General features: G+C 42.8%; 1 protein-coding gene across 6 annotated transcripts in view; it reads right to left on the reverse strand.

The window, feature by feature from the left end:
- The window catches only part of LOC145401012 (membrane-associated guanylate kinase, WW and PDZ domain-containing protein 1-like), a 554,078-nt gene that overhangs the window by 111,716 nt on the left and 420,847 nt on the right, over positions 1-21,515 (reverse strand). For 3 of the 6 annotated variants that reach the window (XM_080273379.1, XM_080273377.1, XM_080273376.1), the window contains 5 exons: positions 19,304-19,471; positions 16,473-17,375; positions 15,578-15,775; positions 15,066-15,254; positions 2,575-3,970 (listed from right to left, as the gene is read on the reverse strand). In XM_080273379.1, coding sequence (XP_080129505.1) covers positions 2,575-3,970; positions 15,066-15,254; positions 15,578-15,775; positions 16,473-17,375; positions 19,304-19,471 — 2,854 coding nt within the window. The remainder of the gene's footprint in view (positions 1-2,574; positions 3,971-15,065; positions 15,255-15,577; positions 15,776-16,472; positions 17,376-19,303; positions 19,472-21,515) is intronic. The other 3 variants (XM_080273382.1, XM_080273381.1, XM_080273378.1) reach the window with 1 other exon arrangement.

The following is a 21,515-nucleotide window of genomic DNA, read 5'->3' on the forward strand; positions in this document are numbered from 1 at the left end:
GGAGGATTGGAATTCAGGTATAATTATTTCCTTGTACAAAGGAAAAGGGGAAAAAGAAGTGTGTGGTATTCATAGGGGCATTTGTCTTCTTTGTGTAATAGGAAAAGTGTATGGTAGGATACTTATTGACAGAGTTAGGGAAATAATAGAGGAATTAGTTGGAGAAGAACAGGGAGGCTTTAGGAAGGGAAGAGGTTGTGGAGATCAGATACTCATTCTTAGGTCTTTAGTGGAAAAGTTTCTAGAGAAGGAAAAGAAGTTGCAAGTGGCCTTCATGGATTTGGAGAAAGCATATGACAGGGTGGATAGACAAAGATTGTGGAAAGTATTAAGATTATATGGAGTAGACAGGAAGTTGTTGAATGCTGTGAAGAATATATATGATGCTGCTAAGGATGCAGTGCATCTGGATGGTGAACTGAGTGATTTTTTCTCTTTGAAGGTTGGGTTGAAACAGGGATGTGTCATGTCTCCATGGTTGTTCAATCTGTACATGATGGGGTAATAAAAGAAGTACAAGGTAGGGCAGTGGATGCTAGAGTGGCCCTGGTAAGAGAGGGTAGTGTTTGGAAACTCCCTGTACTGTTGTTTGCAGATGATACTGTGTTGTTGAGTGGAGACGAAGGGGAGCTGCAAGGCTTGGTGGATGAGTTTGGGAGTGTGTGTAAGAAACGGAATCTGAAGGTGAATGTAGGGAAGAGTAAAGTGATGGTCTTTGAGAGAGGTGAAGTCAGTGAATGTATGGTGAGGTTGGATGGTGAGGATGTGGAAAATGTGAGTACGTTTAAGTACTTGGGGAGTGTGATGAGTAAGGATGGAAGTTTGGAGGATGAAGTGCTTGAAAGGGTACAACAAAAAAGAAAGGTTGCTGGTTCCTTGAAAGCAGTGATAAGAAACAGGAAAGTGAGCACGGAAGTCAAAAAGTTACTACATGACAGTATTGTGATACCAACTCTAACGTATGGAAGTGAAGCTTGGACGTTGTTGGAAGGACTCAAGTCAAGAATGACAGAAGTGGAAATGAGTTATTTAAGAGGAGCCTGTGGAGTCACATGGAGAGACAGGCTGACAAATGAGGATATAAAGGAGTGTTGTGGTGTGGATGTGGATGTGATAGGAAGCGTTTGGAGGAACACACCGAGGTGGTTTGGCCATGTGGAGAGGATGGAGGGTGAGAGACTGATGAGGAGAGTGTATATGAGTGAGATGGAGGGAGGGAGAGGAAGGGGGAGACCGAGGATGAGGTGGAGGGATGGAGTGGAGAGGTATATGAGAGAGGGGGGTGTCAGTGGAGAGCAAGGCAGTGAAATGGTGGGGTACAGGGCGACGTGGAGGCGATTTGTTTGTGGCCACCCCGTACGGGATTAAGGCGTCTGGCAATAGATAGATAGATAGATAGTTAAAATCAGTTAATATTTCCAGGTATTATAATTTTGAAATCATGAACCAAATTTAGTAATTAGATGAAATGCAAATAAGTATAGTAAAATATAAACTATGGACACATTAAAAAAAAATATTCTTACACATCTCCATAAACTTGATTACGAAATAAATGGAGGCTAATGAATAAAGAAATTTGTACTGAATAAAAATTGTGTGAATAAATAAAATAAAAAAGCTTTAAAAAATTGTATAAGTAACTAAAATAAAAAAGCTAAAAAAATAACATTAAACTTCGTGCTATCTCCGTAAATTATATGCGAGACTATTGTAGAAAGTCTGAGTAGGCTATACTGCCAAACATTTTCCATTTATCCAAACAAGTATTTTTTTTTTTTGTACATAATCAATTTCATCTACACAAAATCAGCTTCATCATTGCACAAATCAGACCGACCACTGCACAATTTGTGATCAGTGCACACATATTTTGAACTTTGATTAATAAAATGTGATAAACAAAATGTGCTCAATTGAATGGGCTACACTTCCATTTACATACCACATAAGCCCCTGGAATCCTGCATAATAATAATAATCATAATGCACTCATTCATTCATTGCCTAATCCAGTCTTGACAATGTAAATACAATAAAGTAAATACATCTAATGCACACTGATACTGTAAATACAGTACAGTAAACTCTCACTACACTGAACGTCAGTATCTCAAACGTTGGATATAATGACCACCTGGACCCTACTGAATGCACTGACAACTGGCCAAATGATAACATGTTTGGTAGTAAATAAATAAATGTTACGATATTTTTCTATTCTGTAGTGTATAATTAACTGAAAACATTTAATATGAATTGAAAATACAGTACAATATTTAACAGTTGCCTATATAGTATCAATGTACAGTATACACCAAAATTTGAAATACTTCAATGTGAACATGTCCTTTTGTTAGTTATCCACTGAACAAAATTTTGCATCCAGTATACCAAACTTGGGTTCGTTACAGCCCTCTTAACCCCACCAGACATCAGATGTAACATCAGCTTTTTTTTCCCCAAAAAATAGATTGTTATACTTAGGGTTTACTGTAATAAACAATGAATCAATACGAAAAACAGGTGCCTAATACTGTAAATATAATGTACTTTGTTTCAATAGCTCTCTACCTTGGCATGCTGACAGGTGCAGGATGTTCATACTCAAAGCTGGTAGACTCTTTCCTCCGACCAAGACTGTCTGCCTGGCTGTTGTAACCTGCTGAGCTGTTCTGCCCATAATAAGGAGGGTACGGATTTCGAGCAGGGGGTATTTGAGCTTGAGAACTGTACCCAGAATCCTGTCGAGGGAGGTCATAAGAATCCTTTGGGTAATTCATATAGCTGTAACCTGTGGGATGCTCCATACTGGTGTTGTGGTGTCCATTGTTGTTGTTGCTACTTGAATTATTAGTGGAAGCACTGTTGTCATTGTAGTAGGGAGGGTACTGAGGGTAACCTTGGTTGTTGTACTCCTTGGTGGGTGTCTTGGATAAAGTAACTCGCTTGGAATCGCTTTCATCTGGGTGTTGCTGCTGTTGTTGCTGTTGCTGCTGTGAGTAATAGGGATCATGGGTGTATGGATCATGGTGGTAGTTATAACTGTTTTGTTGCTGCTGCTGTTGTGATTGTCCATAAGGATCACCTATATAGTTTTCATAATTATTTTGTTCAAGGCTCACATGACTCATCTGTGCAGTCATGTTGTTTACTTTAGGATCATATGGTGCATCCCCAGTGTATGAGAAAGCTCCAGGGTAGGGTGCATGGGAGGAGGTTGGGGTATAAGGTGGGCGGTAATCAGTGGTACTACCATCCAGTGGTCGCCCACTGTCAACAGCCCCACTTACATCTCCCCCAGTCATCACATTAGGAGTTTTTGGTCTGTTGCGGGTATCGACCAGCGGAGTCTTTGGTCTGTTTGGGATGACCTCCTTTGGCTGGGAGCTGTACATGTCTGCAGTTGGGGTTTTGCTTCGGAAGAGGCCCGAGGCAACCCCAGGCTTTTTGGGACTAGTCTGTTCCTTGCCACCACGCAGTCGTGATTTTGAAGGTGAACTGAGTCCCCCACGCTGAACCATGATAACTGCTTCCTGACCCTGGGCACAATCTTTCAAAACCTGCACTACTTCGGTGTGGCTCATGCCCTTCACATTAATATTATTGATGTCAACTAAAATATCACCCTCAATTAGGTTTTTACACCTCCCACGGTCTAAGATTTTTTTAACTTTCTGTCCATATGCACTGTCAGCTATAGTAAACCCAAATCCATTGCCTCCTTTGACTATGGGTATTGTGAGGTACTCGGGCTTCCCTAAAGCTGAAGGATAGAAGTCGAGGATGTCAGGCGTGGGTTCAAAGTTCTCTGAACTCAAGAGATCAGCACTGCCAGGTCTTGGGACTTGCTGCACACGCTCAGGATTACTGAGGTCTGGCATCGATTTAGCTGTGTTCATGCTCTCACTAGAGTTGTTCCGCGATCGCTCGTACCCATCACCAAACACAGACTTTGACGACCGTGCATCTGATGAAGAAAATTTGTTATTCAGTAAAAACTTTTTAGAATTAATTTGCTACCACTGCCCTCTTATACACTCTGACATGCTATATGTATGTATGTATGAATATAAATAAATATCTATCTATCTATATATATATATATATATATATATATATATATATACACAGTCGACCCTCTGTCTACGCGGGGGTTAGGGGCCTGAGACCCTCGCGAAGATCGAAAATCTGTGTAAAATTGGTGCCCCCCTAAAAACACCCCTAGCACCCCCATTTCCTTCTTTAATGAAAGAAAACCCCAGTGTACATGTCAATAAACACTTTATTTATAATTAAAGTATGAAAAAAATAGTTTAATTGCGTAGGTGGATGGCCGCTCACACCACTCGTTACAGCTACTCTCTCACCCTCCACCACCGTTACCAGGATTTTCCCTCCCCTAACTTGTCCAGCAATTCTACCCTCTCCAGCAGGGTCATTACCTTCTTCTGGCGCTTTGGGGTCCCTTCAGGAGATGTCTTGGCTGCTCTCTTAGGGCCCATGGTAGATAAAATGATGGTAAATTGTCCCGAAACCCATTCTCACTGTGACCACGCTTGTGTGTGCTTGTACTCGCTGATCTCTCCGTGACACCATCATTTTATCTACCATGGGCCCTAAGAGAGCAGCCAAGACATCTCCTGAAGGCACCCCAAAGCACCAGAAGAAGGTAATGACCCTGCTGGAGAAGGTAGAATTGCTGGACAAGTTACAGGAGGGAAAATCCTGGTAACGGTGGTGGAGGGTGAGAGTGGGTTTCGGGACAATTCGCCGTCAAGTCAATTCGCAGTCACAACAATAACAAGACAATTCGCCGTCAGGACAATTCCCCGTCATTTATTTACATACTACTGTATAATAGTCTTTTAAATATACGAGTTTTAAAAGTGGTGGTGGTTTATTGTTTTTATAATAAATGTAGTGACATCTGTCGAGGCTCAGCCATATCTTTCCCCACGGTTTGCGTCCACTATGGCCGATCAGAATAACACGTTGGATATTGTCATTTGAGATGAATATGTACTTGTACCTCTTCAGAGTCATTTTAAAATATACCCAGGATGTTGTAGTACCAATGTAAATTAATGAAGACAGCTACGGGTAACGCTAGAATATAATTCAAAGTCGACTACAGCGAAGCAGAAACACGTTAATTGCTAGCTAAAAGTGCAACTTATAAATGATATCCAAAGCCTACGCTATTGAATGAACAGACTTTGTTAGATCCCCCTGAAAATTAGTTATTAAAGTATTAATTATTCAAAAATAAGTATATTTATAGAATGACAGGGAATCATCCACGGTGCGAATTATCCTGACGGGGAATCGTCCATGTTTTGACGGCGAATTGACTTGACGGCGAATTATCTCGGAACCTGAGAACGAGAGAGCCTGCCGTGAGAGATTCAAAACAATGCGGGGGTGGCGCTGCGGGTGGTATGCAGCATGTGGCATGCGATTTGAATGTGTTTCCATTTTTCTCTGGACTTCAAAAAAGGTGATTGGGTTTCCCTGGTGACAAACCGCGAACAATCAAAACCACAAACAGAGGAACAGCGAGGACAGAGGGTCGACTGTATTCTCATCTCATCTCATCAGCCATTTAAGTGTCCACTGCAGGACTGGCCTATCCAGACCAAAGTGGGGACGATACAGCCAATGTACCTCTACCAAGTGGCTTAGGCTGTCTGGTAGAGATTGTACATAGGATGAGGAGTGCTTGTAAATGTAATTGTTGTGTTGGAATGGCTCTGGATGTGTGTGTAGTCTGTGAACCAAGTGTAATCGGGCCGCGCAAGCCAACTGGGTGCAAACATACTTTATGCGACACTGGTTCAACCACAGCACCCCTCATGTCCGCCAACGCAGTACATGGCATGAAGAATGCTCCCAAAGTTTATTACCCCGGTGGGGCGCGAACCCTCGTTCTTCAGTGTACGAAAACGCACACTTTACCACTGTACCACAGAGGCTCATATATATATATATATATACATACACAGGGTTAGTTACAGGCTAACTGGCAATAATTTTCTCTTGTATTTATTCATAACATGACAGGTGGGGCATTGGATGACTATGAACAAACTGCCTCAGTACTGCCTGTCATATGCCATAAGTCAGGCCTCCCTCCATCCCATACCATTCTCATTCATAATCCTCTTCCATCCTTCCTCACTTCATCCTTGGTATCTCCCTCTCCCTCCACCTCACCTACATACACTTTCCTAATCAATTTCTCAAGCTTCATTCACTCTACATGGTCATAATCATTTCAGGATCCTTTTCCTAACAGTTTCCGGCACATCCACATCAAAACTGAAATGCTGATTTCCCACTTTTGTTTGCCAATCTTCCCACTTCACTCCACATATTCCTATCAAATAACTCTCTCCCACACAAATAACTTGTGGGAAAAAAAAAAAAAAAACATCTGGGAACATCAGTTTTCAAAATCGCATGTTTGTGTAAGAGCTTCAGGTTAAGTTAGTAGTTTACTCCCAACAGTAGTTCAGAAGTCTGGGTGTCATAATGGCTTACTGAGTCCTATGGTGGGAAGCTATGCACTAGACATATAATTTTTCCTTCCTCAAACAGTCCACATTGCCCACGCAGTTCATATTACTGTATCATTAACCTTTTCAACCCGAAGACAATTAAAATAGGCACTGGTAACAAATCACACATAACAATCACTAACACATACATTCCTCCCCAATCGTCCTCCACAGTTCCAAACACAATTACTCTCCACAGATGCACCACATCACTAACATACCCAACATCATCCTGGGTGGTGATTTCAACGATTGGTCAGCCTGGCATGTCAACAACCCTGACACAGACAGAGGGCTGGTACTACAATCCCAGACAGATCATCTTTTCATACTGAATAATCTAGACCATCCATCCATCCATCATCCATCCTACATTGCCCCATGAGGAGCGTAGGAGCCCGGGGCTAGGCAGTCGGTCCCGACATTTAAGAAGAGTGTGACCAGCCTCGCTCATCCCCGAGCGGCATTACATGAGCAATCAACCCCAACCATCCCTGGATGTAAACTTCACCGGGCTCAATCTGACTGGAGCGCAATAATTACCCACTAAACCACCAGGTGCCAAAATCTGGTTATATGGTTACCACCCAGCGTAGTAAATGGTTTTGGCTTGTCACTCAGTGTAGAGTCACCCACAGGCAGAAGGAAAGGAAAAGAATGAAGGAAAGAAAGTCAGAAGAGGGAGTATAAAGTTACCCGTAGGCAGAAGGATAAGGAAACAATGAAGAAAAGGAAGACAGAAGAGGATGGAAGGAAAGAAGGATGGAGGAGAGGAAAGGACAGACACCCGACAGCAGCACTACATCAAATGAGAGGATGGTGAGTGCCCCCACCTATTTCACACCAAGCCCTCTTCCTCCCATCATCTCCAGACATCACCTTCTGCTCCCCAAACCTCGTCCCCACTACATCATGGAGAGTGGTCAAAACCCTAGGTTCTGATCACCTCCCAATCATCATCACTACCAAAACCAGAATCACCCCAGCTGGCCACAAACACACACACACTAATTATAAGACAGCCAACTGGGAGCCCTTTGTAATTGAAACAGAACAACATTTCTAAACACTAAACAGCACACTCATCACAAACATCAACATTGCTGTGCACACTTTCAATACAATTATACAAAATGCAGACAAAAGACACATCCCTAGAGGCAACAGAAAGAGACACAACCCCAACTTCACACCAGAAGTTCAAGACCTCATCAGACAACGGGACACACTGCGACACTCCCCAACACCCCATACACAAGACACCATACAACAAATACAAGAACTCAACACTCAAATAAACAATATCAGAACAGCAAACACTAAATTGGAAAAATTACCTCCAAACACATGACCACAATGCAAACATCAGCAAACTCTACAAAACACTAAACAGCGTCACACTTTCCAACAGCAACACCACACAATCACATGCTGCCATCACAACAACAGACACCATACCCTCAAGCAAACAACAAGCAAACACTCTCATCAGTCACTTTTCACAAGTCAGCCATCTAAACCCCCATCCTGAAGACCGACGTACCATCAGACGTAAGAGACAGTTCCCCACAGACCCAGACTACGCAACTTTCACTTACAACCAGACGAAGCACATCATTAACAACCTCAAGCACTCCATCTGCCTGTGGACCAGACAACATAAGCAACATTCACCTTAAACACCTTGGACCACAAGGCATACAAGCACTCGCCAACATATCAAACTACAGCTACTCACACAACATCATACACAACATCTGGAAGCATGGCATTATCATCACTATCCCTAAACCCAACAAAGACCCCATGTTACCCTCCTCACACCGCCCCATCACACTCCTCTGCACCCCCTCTAAAGTCACTGAACGACTAATACTACAACTAGTCACACCTCACATTCCCCTAGCCCAGTCACAACATGGCTTTAGGCCACTACACTCCACAAACACCCTTCTTACAGACCCTACACAGAGAGTTTTCAATGGCATAAATTCAGCTAGATGACTACACAGAACACTCCTAATCACACTAGACATTAGCAAAGCTTTTGATGCCATCCACTGCCACAACCTCACAAACAAAATACTCAACACAAACATGCAATGACACAAAAAGATGGCTGGCAAACTACTTAGCAGGCAGATGTGCACATGTAACATTTGCTGGTCAGTTTTCTAACATCAGAAACTTCACAAACGGCGTTCCCCAAGGACCTGTTTTGTCCCCTACACTCTTTAACCTATACATGCACGACATACCCACACCCCACACACCACAGATACACATAGCTTCCTGTGCAGATGATATAACACAAGTACACACCAAAATGCAAACACAGCTGCACACATCATTCAACCTTACCTCAACACACTACATGAATGGTTCACCACAAACAGGCTCAAAATAGCCCCAGCCAAATCTACAGTGACCCTTCTTACAAACTGGACAGCAGAACACAGTCACATCCCAAACCTCACCATAAACAACACTCCCCTACCACACACACACACACACACACACACACACACACACACACACACACACACACCAAAATCCTTGGTGTAACATACAATACATCAATGTCATTTAAACAACACATCGCAAACATTAAAAATAAAATAACACCAAGACTCAATGCTTTGAGGTCACTTGCCCATACAACATTCAGACACAACAAAGAAACCACCACCACAGCATAAACAATACATACGTTCAGTGATGAATTATGCAAGCCCTGCCTGGGCTTCTAACTTCACCAGAACACACTACAACACTCGACAGACCATACAGAACAAGGCCCTAAAAATAATCACAGGCTGCACAGCTACTACACCCACAGACCACCTACAGTACATCAAGAAACCAAAGTCCTCAAAGTCAAGGATCACCTAGACATGAAAGGCACCCAGTTTCTTGCTGCAGCCTCCACAAACCCACAACATCCACTTTATTACATGGCAGCACATCCACCCACACCAAGGAACATCAAAACAACACCCGGCACACGATACCATACACAAATACTGTCATCTCTCCCCCCTCGCCCACCTCAGACCAGCTTCCAGAAGCATATCCCACTCAGATCACTTGCCGCTCCATTCAGTCACTTAAAGACAACAGACAGCCGCATGCACAGCCTCCTGACATCCACCCTTCTGAATCCTATCTCCCTTGTGAGGACAGGGTCCACCTGGCCAGGCTGAGATGTAGGCACCATCCAGCCCTCTTAAGCTACCAGAAGAGGCTGGATGACTCCGTCGCTGATGCCTGTCCAGGATGCAACACAGCACCCCATACTATTAAGCACATTATGGAAGACTGCATTGCACACAATCACCTACATGAACAACACAACATACACTCTTTGAGAGCTCTGTGGGAAAGCCCGGTCTCGGCCATGGCCTTCCTAAGGGACTCGGGTCTGTTCAGCCAGACTGCCTAGGGAACAGCTACTACTACTACTACCTGTGAACATATTCTAAATTTTACTCTTGCAATCTCTAAAAGATTTTATTCAATTAAGGCACAATCTGTAGTAGTGACAGGGTTTATTAAGGCTCTTTCTATCCCCTCCATCTGAAAAATGTATCTATCTATCTATTGCCAGACGCCTCAATCCCGTTTGGGGTGGCCACAAACAAATCGCCTCCAAGTCGCCCTGTCCCCCGCCATTTCACTGCCCTGCTCCCAACTCACACCCCCCTCTCTCATATACCTCTACACCCCATCCCTCCATCTCATCCTCGGCCTCCCCCTCCCTCTTCCCCCCTCCACCTCACTCACATACACTCTCTTCGTCAGTCTTTCACCCTCCATCCTCTCCACATGGCCAAACCACCTCAGTGTGTTCCTCATAACGCTTCCTATCACATCCACATCCACACCACAACGCTCCTTTATATCCTCATTCGTCAGCCTGTCTCTCCATGTGACTCCACAGGCTCCTCTTAAATAACTCATTTCCACTGCTCTCACTCTTGACTTGTGTCCTTCCAACAACGTCCAAGCTTCACTTCCATACGTTAGAGTTGGTATCACAATACTGTCATGTAGTAACTTTTTCACTTCCATGCTCACTTCCCTGTTTCTTATCACTGTATCCTAAGCTGAAAAAGAAAAAATTTAGGGAAAGTAACAATAAACTTTAAATCCAAGTACTGTAGTGTACATCACTACATTAAAATGAGGGTGACTCTACATTGAGTGACAAGCCAAATGGTTTCCTGTACACAAGGAAACCATTTACTATGCCGGGTGGTAACCATATAACCAAATTTTGGCACCTAGTGGTTTACTGGGTAATTATAGTGCTCCAATCGGATTGAGCCAGTGAAGGTTTATATCCATGGGGTGGTTGGGGTTTATTGCTCATGTAATGCCATTCAGGGATGAGTGAGGCTGGTCATTCTCATCTTAAACGTCAGGACCAACTTGCCTAGCCCCGGGCACCTACACTCCTCATGAGGCAGCGTAGGATTGGATGATGGATGGATAGATGGAAAAAAATTATTAGTTTATGAATATACATGTGTTGTTGAATTATGTTTTCATATACCATATATAGCATCTGAATCTGAATATGTAGCACAATCATGTATGTCCAAATGCCTGGGAAAAACAGACGATAACTCCTATGTCCATTTCTTGTGAGTTTCATATACCGGTATATATACCAATGTAATCTTATATATATACGAGGTGCATTCCAGAAGTTTTGAGACTCTTTTGGGAGAGGCACTTCTAACTGTCCTAGATTATTGTCACTTTAATATATCATTACTATACATCTAATAAGCTAACATGCCAAATTTTGTTTTTCCAAGCTGAAGGAGACGGCTGTTACAGCACATTAAATACACCTTACTATACACCGCTTGTCACAGCTGACTAGTTCGCAGAATGCAGTCGGGACGTGAAGACAATTTGGAAGCTCGCTAGGCAATTAAGTTCTGTGTTAAACTGGGCACAAACATTACAGAAACTTATGAAATGATCCAAACTGCTTATGGATTAACCTGTATGAGCAGAGCATTTGTTTTTCACTGGCACAAGAGGTTCCAGGACGGCAAAGAGGAGGCGAGAGAGAATGAGAGGTGCGGGAGGGAGAGGGACATCAGAACGCCAGAGTTGGTTGAGAAAATTCGCAATTTTGTGGACGAGGACTGTCATGTGTCTATTCAGACAATAAGTACAGTCATTACTCGTTTTACAATGTTTCGGTTTATGATATTTCGCTACAGCGATGATAGAAAAGTTCCACCCCAAAATTCGATTTACAATAAATATCCCGCTATAACGATTTTGCCATCGCAAAGCGCCAGGCACACGCAAGGTGACCGTTGCTTGTCTCAGGCAAGATGATGGCCCTGGCGTCCAGGCACTGTTATGGTTCAGGTCCTGCCACCCCTTCAAAGCCCTGTCTGTTAAGGTTGTTCATGTGTGCCCCCCTGTTATCGTCACCTCTCAGCCAAACATCGTACTACAGTACTGTGGATTTGTGTGCCCAGTGGTAAGGTCAGTGCCAGTGTAGGCCCCAGAGCTATGGTTGGTGCAGGTATGGGTACCAGTGCTAAAGTTGGTGCAGGTATGGGCCGGATTCCCCTCCCCCTAATCTGTTCCTGTCTGACTCAGAGGCTGACCACTAGTGCCTGTAAGCAAAGGCTGTCCCCCAGCCTAGGGGGGGGGACGACTTGGAGACGACTTAGACCAACACTGGAATGAATGAAAGTGGATTGTCATTTATGGTTCAGTCTTGGTTAGGTGACTTTGGTAGAGTTGACATAACCCCCCTTTTATAAGGGGTTTCAATGTACCGATTTACGATAAAATCGGTATACGATATGGTATGACCTGATGTAACCCCATCGTAAAACAAGTAATGACTATACACAGTTTGGAGTCGGTGTGGCAACTGTACGTACACAGAATTCTTCATGAAGATCTGAACACGAGCAAAATTTGTGCAAAGTTTGTTCCCAGGGTGCTCAGTGATGAACAGAAGGAAACACAAGTTGGTAACAGCAGGGAGATGGATGAGCTCATTACCTCGAATCCAAGTGCTCTTGGGTTTCTGGTGACCTGTGACGAAAGCTGGATCTACCGTTATGATCCAGAGACCAAGAGACAGAGTTCCCAGTGGAAGCATTCTGACTCCCCCAGACCCAGGAAGGCCAGGCAGAGCAAGTCCACTGGGAAGCTCCTGACGATCCCCTTCTTCGACAGCAAGGGCACCATTTACATCCACTGGGTTCCCTCCGGCCAGACGGTTAACAAAGAATACTATGTGGAGGTTTTGAAGAGTTCAGGAAGAGATTTCGTCGCAACAGGCCAGAGTGATTCAAATCGGGTCGTTGGCACATGCACCAGGACAATGCACCAGTCCACAGTTCCATCCTGGTGACCAACTACTTGACAAAGATGGGCATCAAGACTGTCCCTCACCCTCCCTACAGTCCAGACCTTGCCCCCTGTGACTTCTGGTTATTCCCCAAGCTGAAGGAGAACCTCAGGGGCAGTTGTTTTGAAGATGTTGAGGAGAAGGAGGAGGTTGTATCATGGGTCCTAGACACCTTCACTTTGGAGGACTACGAGGGGGCCTTCAAGAAGTGGCTGGAGCGCTACAACAAGTGCATTGAAGTTGGAGGGTCCTATTTTGAGGGAGATCAGAGTTTTGTACTTTTTTAAAATAAATAAATGTCTCTCCTAAAAAAGTCTCAAAACTTCTGGAATGCACCTCATACTTATGTAATCCATGTGTGCATTTATAGGGTAGGGAAAGAGCTGTATTATAAGCTACATATCACATTACATTCTGATAACATTCAAACCATATAGGCAAATAAAATTTTGACAAATTCTGAACTTTTTAGCATTACTTCAAGGACTTTCACTATATAAAGCAAGATTATCTGTCACAAAAATTCTTGATGCAGATAATAAAGGTAATGGTGAGAGTTCTAGAAGGTATGATTAGAGAAAGAGTGAATACTGATGAGATGCAGTTTGGGTCTGTGCTAGGCAAAGGGACCACTATTTACGAAGTGGAGAGAAAGTATGGGGCACAAAGGCTTGAGAGTAAATGCAGAAATAAAACAATGGTAATGGCATCTAGGGTTGGTGGCAGCATTGTCACAGAAGAGAGAGAGTGGCCATGTGCAGTTTGCCACAAGGGCGTGGAAAGTAATTCCATCTTGTGTAATGTTTGTGACAAGTGGGTGCATAAAAGATGTTGTGGTATCAGAGGTAGACTGGATGATAATGCTGATTTCATGAGTGCAGTGTGTCCGGCCGAGCATGTGAAGATTGTCAGGCATGAAAGGATGGATCTTGCTGGTAAGTCTCAAGTGTATGTAACAGTTTTGTTACTTGGGAGACATGTTATATGCTGGAGGTAGGTCTGTGGCAAGAGTGAGGAGTGGTTGGAACAAGTTCAGGGAGCTGTTGCCTCTCCTGATATTGAGAGGGCTCTCCCTCTGTGCTATGGGATCTTTGCATGCGGCATGTGTCAGGAGTGTAGTGTTGTATGGTAGCGAGATCACGGCAGTAAAGGAAAAGGATACTCGCAAACTCAAACATACGGAAATGGCAATGATTAGGTGGATGTGCAGTGTGTCTTTGAATGCATGGCCTGAAGAGTTAAGAGGAAGGAGGGGACTGGAGTGTATTGGTGTTGCGATGAAGAGTGGTCGACTGAGATGATTTTGGGCATATGGAGAGGATGGGGGATGACAACTCAGTGCAAAAAGTGAGATTGACAACTCAGTGCAAAAAGTGAGATTGACAACTCAGCGCAGAAAGTGAAGTGTGAAAGATGGGGTAGGGATGCAAGAGGAAGACTGAAAAAGACCTGGGACGAGATTATTATGTGTGACCTCAAGGATAAGAGACTGAATATGAAGGCTGCCAAAGATCATGCAGCATGCAAGCTGCCATCAGATGACCATGGCTGATGCAAGCAAGCATGTTGGAGCCTTTATAAAAAAAAAAAAAAAAAAAAAATGCAACTTTGAGAAATGTAAACATGTTTATCTGCATCTCTTTTTTTTTGTACTACACAATACAAATTTCAAGTAATAAAGTACAGAACCTTTCTACATGTCCAATTTTTTTTTTTTTTTTAAATCAGAAACATACATCTTTGTTATGTAACTTTTTTCTTGATCTTTTAGCTGAAGAGTGTACACTGGGACTGTGTGCAAGATAATTAAAACCTTGTTTATAAACATAGGTCAAATATTGATGGCAGTAATAAAACATCAAAGTACAGTAACATGACAAGCATCAGTGCATGACAACAATGATGATGTCAACAAACCATTATTGTACATTACTAGATTATGAAGATCAACAGAACATTACAAAAATGTTTATCTTCTACTCAGTGCAGAAGGTGATTTCTCCTCTCACTACACTATTAGTATGAGAGAATTCTAATAAATGATCCACAAATCACAAGAAATATGTCAAAGCAGTAAATCCAATCAGATGTGGCTGGTGACAACAAACCTGCTGATGTTACAGCAACAGTAGTGACAATTTCTGTGTTGGGGTCATTTGGGTCAAAGGGGAGAGGGTAACCCCTGCAGACTTCTAGGTACACTGTTCGCCCTGGGTCGATATTCTGGAACATGTTGACTACATCTGCGTGTGTATATCCCAGCACACATGTGTCACCAACATAAACCAGTACATCACCTGTCATAAACAAGAGTACAGTACAACAGTAATAAAGCATCAACTGTTAATGAAATTGTCATTTCAAGAAAAATGCTGCTGACATATCACAAGTATAAACTCTAATGCTGATAAAGTTTTGAATTTTGTACACTACAATGAAACTGCATAGTTTGTATATACCTGCAAACTGACCATTTTTTAAATGTCTAAAGCAAATTATTATTTTATATACTTCTACATTTCAGTTAAGAGATGGTTTACAAGATATCCAGTTAATGTTTAAAATCCTAGATAAATCACACTGATAACTGGATAATGTGCCTCTCTATGATATGAGTTACCTGTGCGTAGCTTCCCATCCTGCCATGCTGGACCATTTGGCACAACACTCTTGATTTGCAAGAATTCTTCTTCATTATCATCACCACCCACGATAGTAAAGCCAAGCCCTCGTGATGATTTGACCAAACTTGTTCGCACAAATTCCCCCTGCAATTCAGCTGGGTTGCGAGTGAACACAGTACTGGACCCACCTCGATCTGAAAAGAGTTGTCATTACTTCCACAGCAAATCCGAGTTTGAGTGGTGCTGTTTGATGGTGAATGAACGGTGTAAAACTCTCAGGCGATCACCATATAATGAGACCCACTTGTCTTTCTCTAAGAACTTATAGATACAGTACATATCCATCAATTCACATTCAGAAACATCCACATCTTTTTCATGTGCCATGCCCTTTAACATCTTACTGGCTTTTCCAGATACAGTAAAGTACAAGGACAGTGATATGCAAAGTATTTAATATAGAATGAACTATGGACTGGTCAGATGCTAATGCAATCACTATCATTCTCAAACATATTTACAGACTTGAGTGGAACAAATACTGTACTGCAGTTTGTAGAACGAACATCATTACCAAGTTAGTAATGCATCAGGCCATTCCTTGCAGTATGGCGAGTTAATGGTATTATATTAGTGTGTTATTTCCATTACTGTTAACCATATACTGTACAAAAATAAATATATAAACAGTCTCCACACAACTTGAACCAATTACGAAGAATAAAACATTAGTTACAATATCATGCCCAAGTTGAACTGCACCTCACAGCACATACGACAAATATGAACAGAGTATTAGTCCCTTTTCTCCATCAATCCGTGCACAGCCATAGCCCAGCCTATTAGTGGAAGCATCAAGCGGGCAACACTATGAAGGAGGAGATGGAATACCTGTCCTTCTGAGGGTGACAGACGAGACCACAGGGTCCTCGCATGGGCGGTACAGAGGGGAGGCGGAGGGGGTAGGGGCAGCATAAGGGTGGAGGTAGGTGGAGAAGGATCTTTGGTGATGGTTCTGATGGATGAGTGAGTCCTGAGAGGGCGAGGAGAGGTAGCGGGCCAGGGAGTATGGCCGAGGTGAGGGGAACTGTGGTGTAGCACCTGGGGAGGAAAAGGATGGGGAGGTGTAGCCCCAAGTCCCTCTTGGGTCAAAGATCTGACCAGAACCATAATGCCATGAGCTGGATGGGAAACCTGGGCTACTACAGGATCTTAGGTAGGGATGTGGGGGTCCCTTAGGAGAGGATGAGGCCTGCGGGATACGAGGATGAAGGGTAGCTATGATCCCCGAATTAAGATTCTGACAGTTGGGGAAATGGGGTTTGGCAAAATTAGGAACAATGGTCTGATTAAGCGTTGGATTCTTAACTTCCTGGCTCTTAGGGCTTTGCTGAGGATTTTGTCCCATGTTCAAATTACTCTGTTTACTACTGCTACTGGTATCATGAAGATTACCTGAGGCGAGAGCAATATTATTTGGCTTGAACACTGTCGGTGAAAGAGTACTATTGCTGTGAGGAGTGCCACTTGCTAGGTGAACTGGGTCCATGGGACCTGAAATGTTGCGCTTACTGATGTTTGTATGCTTTGGGGATATATCTGGGTGCTTATGATTTGGGGAAAGGGAGCGAGGACGGTGGGTTAGAAGGGGGTGGTGGGAGGATGCGGAAGGAGAGGATGAAGGGGAGGAGTAGGGGCTCTTGTCCATGCGGTTGTGGACCCGTATATTGGCCACCTTTGAGTCTTTGCCCTCAGATGCCAGGCACGGTAAACAGGGCAGGTACAGCATGATCCCTAGAACAACCCAGAGGCAAACGTGCTTACAAACACAGGCAAGCAGAATGACGAGCCAATACAACAAAAAATTAAATGCATCAGTTCCAAAAAAAAAATCAACACAAATCTTGCTTGCAATTTTACAAAACAAAACAGCTATATAAAATGAAGGAGTTGGCTAGTATTAACAGCACTTATGAAAATAATTTTTCTATAACTAGCTGACACAGAACAACAAAACAAAAGGAGAATATCAATTTATGTACTGTACTTTGTCTCTGGACTGCCACAACAGAGACATGATTAATGATAAAATATTACGAAACATCAGAATGGCATGCAAGACACGTCCCCTCTTTTAGGCCAGAGAATTAGGGAGTTAGCGACCTCACTGGACCTCAGCCAGACAGACACTACAGGAGGTGACTAGGGCATCAGGAAAGTAAAACAAAGAAAGATATCACAATAAAAGAACTTGGACTATAAAGCAAATGATACTAACTATGGATAAGTTGAGTGACCCAGATATTAATACAGTAATATTCCATTTTTTAATGAATAAGTCATTGAATCATCAATTTCTTTAAAGTACAACAGAATTCATTTTTTTTTAATGGATTATAAATTTTGACTCTATCGGATACTTTTATGTGAAGCTACAGAACATGGTGAATGTTTTTGGCGTATCAGATGGAGCCAGGATTCCGGGGGCTTGAATGATGAGTGAATGGAAGCGTGGCCCATTGGTGTGGGAAAATTTGGGCTGTCAGGACATTGCTACTTCTCACCCTGCCCTGGGATGGGAAAGGAGGTCCAAATGATGATGATGATGATGATTATAAATTTTTAGGATAATTTCAAATGAACCTTCACAGACTGTACAGTACATGTACAGTACATATATAATGGGGTGGAATCTTTAAACCATTAAAATTAATAATGATTTCAGAGTTATAGGTACTTACTGGTGCAGTACTAGAATAAATAAAAAATGAAGCAGGCTGAGAAGCCTATGCTCAGAGTCGAACACACACACACACACACACACACACACACACACACACACACACACACACACACAAATGTGGAATGCCATATAATACAGTTGTGGTTTTACAATGAGAATTCAATATGAACCAAATCAGTTGTACCCTACCAATAAGCACTTTTTCTGAATGTGAGCAGGGAATTTAGCAACTTGAACAATTTACGGTACATCACATCAATAGCTAAATACAATGTTCAGTGTTCTATCAAGAGAGAATCCAGTACTCTCCTTCACATTATAGGATGATCACTTTCACTGGTATTTCATAAAAATGGAATTTCACTGTAGTGAAAATTATTTGCTAGTTTCCTTTACATTTATGGGAAGCACTGCTGAAAATTAAAATCTTTGCCAAAAAACATAAAAGGGGTCCCTTTTCAACCTGAGATTGAAATGATGGTAGATAAAAATAGAACTATTGAAGAATATGGCTCAGAGGGGCCATGCCTGCAACACCAAGAGGAAAGCTCTAGTCTGATTTGGTTAAAATCAGGGTACTTTCAAAGAAGTAAATCAAACAATTACACAAAGCAGTAAAATCAACACAGGAATAATAAAATTATAAAAATTTTCCCTACATTAAAAAAAAATAATAATAATAATATTTTAAGAAAACTGAAACATGAATTCTAACACATATTTAGTGCACAGCACTGGCACAACACACTAATCTGCGGCATACCCTGCTTTTTCCAAACATCCAGAGATATGGAAGAAAGTGAGGAAAGAAAAGGCTGGAGAAATGAGGAGACAGAGGAAGGAGTAACTACGGAAAATGCAAGACCAAGGTAACGTTAGCATGAATGGAACACTGGGAAGAGGAGGATGAATGGAACACAGGGAAGAGGAAGGACATGACAGAAAGTACCTGTGTGTGAGGACTTAGCACAGCACTCACTGTTTGCCCTCTTGTGGCTGACTGCTGGTGGTTGGTGATGGCGCGGGGAAGGTTCAGGCCCTCCTGTACCACCACCTGCACTACCGCCCTCCCCACCCAACTGTTTTTTCTGACGTGGGAATGTGTTGTTGCCGCCACCACCTCCTTCAGAAGGACTGCTACCAGCACCTGTTAAATGAGATCAGCCAATTTTTATCTGTTGGTCATCTGTGTTATGTAATGTGCAAGTTATTTTAAAACTGTAAACCTTTCATTTTAATTTTCATACCATTGCCACCACCACCCAGACTTCTTTTCCACCCATAGGTGGGGTGAGGCAGGTTCCACAAAGCCTTGACAGAATGATATGCTAACCAGTTTGCCCAGCTGAACAGAACACACTGAGCATTCTCATGTCACTGGAATCTTCGCTCCACCTGAGAGGTCTAAACTTACTCCACACATACCTTCACATTCACCTACCCCACAGAGTCAATCCAATGACTGTCATGTTAAAATGGAGTGCCAAACCCTGGCCTTACACTCCTCTACACAAAATTCATCCAGCTCAAATGTCCTCAGTGACATTGCCCCCCACCTTTTTTTTTAATTTAAGGGTTAAATATATATATATATATATATATATATATATATATATATATATATATATATATATACATATATATATATATATATATATATACATATATATATATATATATATATATATATATATATATATATATATATATATATATATATATATATATATATATATATATATATATATATATATTATCCATCCAACAGCCAATCCCTATATTGCCCCAGCAATGAGGAGTGTAGGAGCCCAGGGGCTAGGCAGTTGGTCCAGAGCATTTAAGATGAGAGTGACCAGCTTCACTCATCCCTGAGTGGCATTACATGAGCAATCAACCCCAACCACCCTTTGGATATAAACCTTCACCGGCTCAATCCGATTGGAGTGCAATAATTACCCACTAAACCACCAGGCACCAAAATTTCGTTATATGGTTACATTATTGTCAAGTGGGGTTGGTGGAGGATCAGTGCCCCTCCCTGTAAAACAATTAACTCTAAGTCTTGGCCACCCCGTTTGGGATACATGGCGTCTGGCAATGAATGAAAAAAAAATATATACATATACTGTAGGCTTGCACAGTGCGCGAAAGATTGGGCGGTCCACGACCTCGCGCACTGGGAATTCGCATACTGGGAATACATAATCTTATGGGAATTACATATGGGTGGTATCCCCTCATACCTGGACATTTTTGGGCCCTTAGAGACATAATAATGGTCATATTTTTCAGACACTGTACTAAAGCTATAGCTACAATAACAAAAATATGGGTAGTCACCTTAACAACAGTAGACAACAGGCCTGATAACCTTAAATAACAGGGGTTCCGAGGCGCGGCAACACTTACAGCGCCGCACTCCCTACTGCACCTCCCACTGCACCAACACTTCCCTCCACAGACTCCTCTTGAGCACCTTCCCCAGGAGAATCAAAGTCACTCACTTCGGCCATAAACCCTTCAAAGTCCAATGCTGACACTTCTGACATTGCATCCTCTTCATCCTCAACAGGAGCAGACGATGTCGCTGGTTCCGCAATTTCACCAACTTGAGCCCGCGGTGTATAGTTTGTTATGAGCGTCTGTCTTCTCTTGTTTATTTCTTCCCTGTGCCTGTCTGTGTAGAAATGGAAGAGATTGTCGATACCAGCCATAAGTTCCTCCGTTCTTAGGTTGTTCACTTCCTGTTCCTTCACCTCTTCCTTGAGCTTATCCACGGCAGCAAGGATCTTGCTAATGTTTTACATACACAGCTCAGTCCTGCCTTCCATCACGCTAGGCTGCTCAACTTGACTCTGCCTAGCATCGGGCTCTGCGTCAGCCACGTCTAACCGTTGCAACACTTCCTCGGGAGGCAGTTCCTCAGTAGCGGTGTGCACTTCTTGTACGTCCGCCAATGTAACGTCCTCGAAACCTGGTACAGCTTGTGCTGCTGTCAGTGTTGCTCCCTCAGCCTAGGACAATGGTTGAATGGCCGTCTCCTGGGTCGTGCATAAGTGAGGCACGAGCATTCGCCACACATGGTTCACCGTTGCAGGTGTAATCTGGTGCCAGGCTTATAGGAGACATTCAACTGGCGAGCCCGCTCCCTTGTACCCCAAGCTGCGCAGTAGAATGCCCGGGAATTTCTG

The sequence above is a fragment of the Coenobita brevimanus genome, chromosome 54, assembly GCF_032717465.1.
Source record: "Coenobita brevimanus isolate Jiangsu-jjx chromosome 54, ASM3271746v2, whole genome shotgun sequence".
Lineage (NCBI taxonomy): Eukaryota > Metazoa > Arthropoda > Malacostraca > Decapoda > Coenobitidae > Coenobita > Coenobita brevimanus.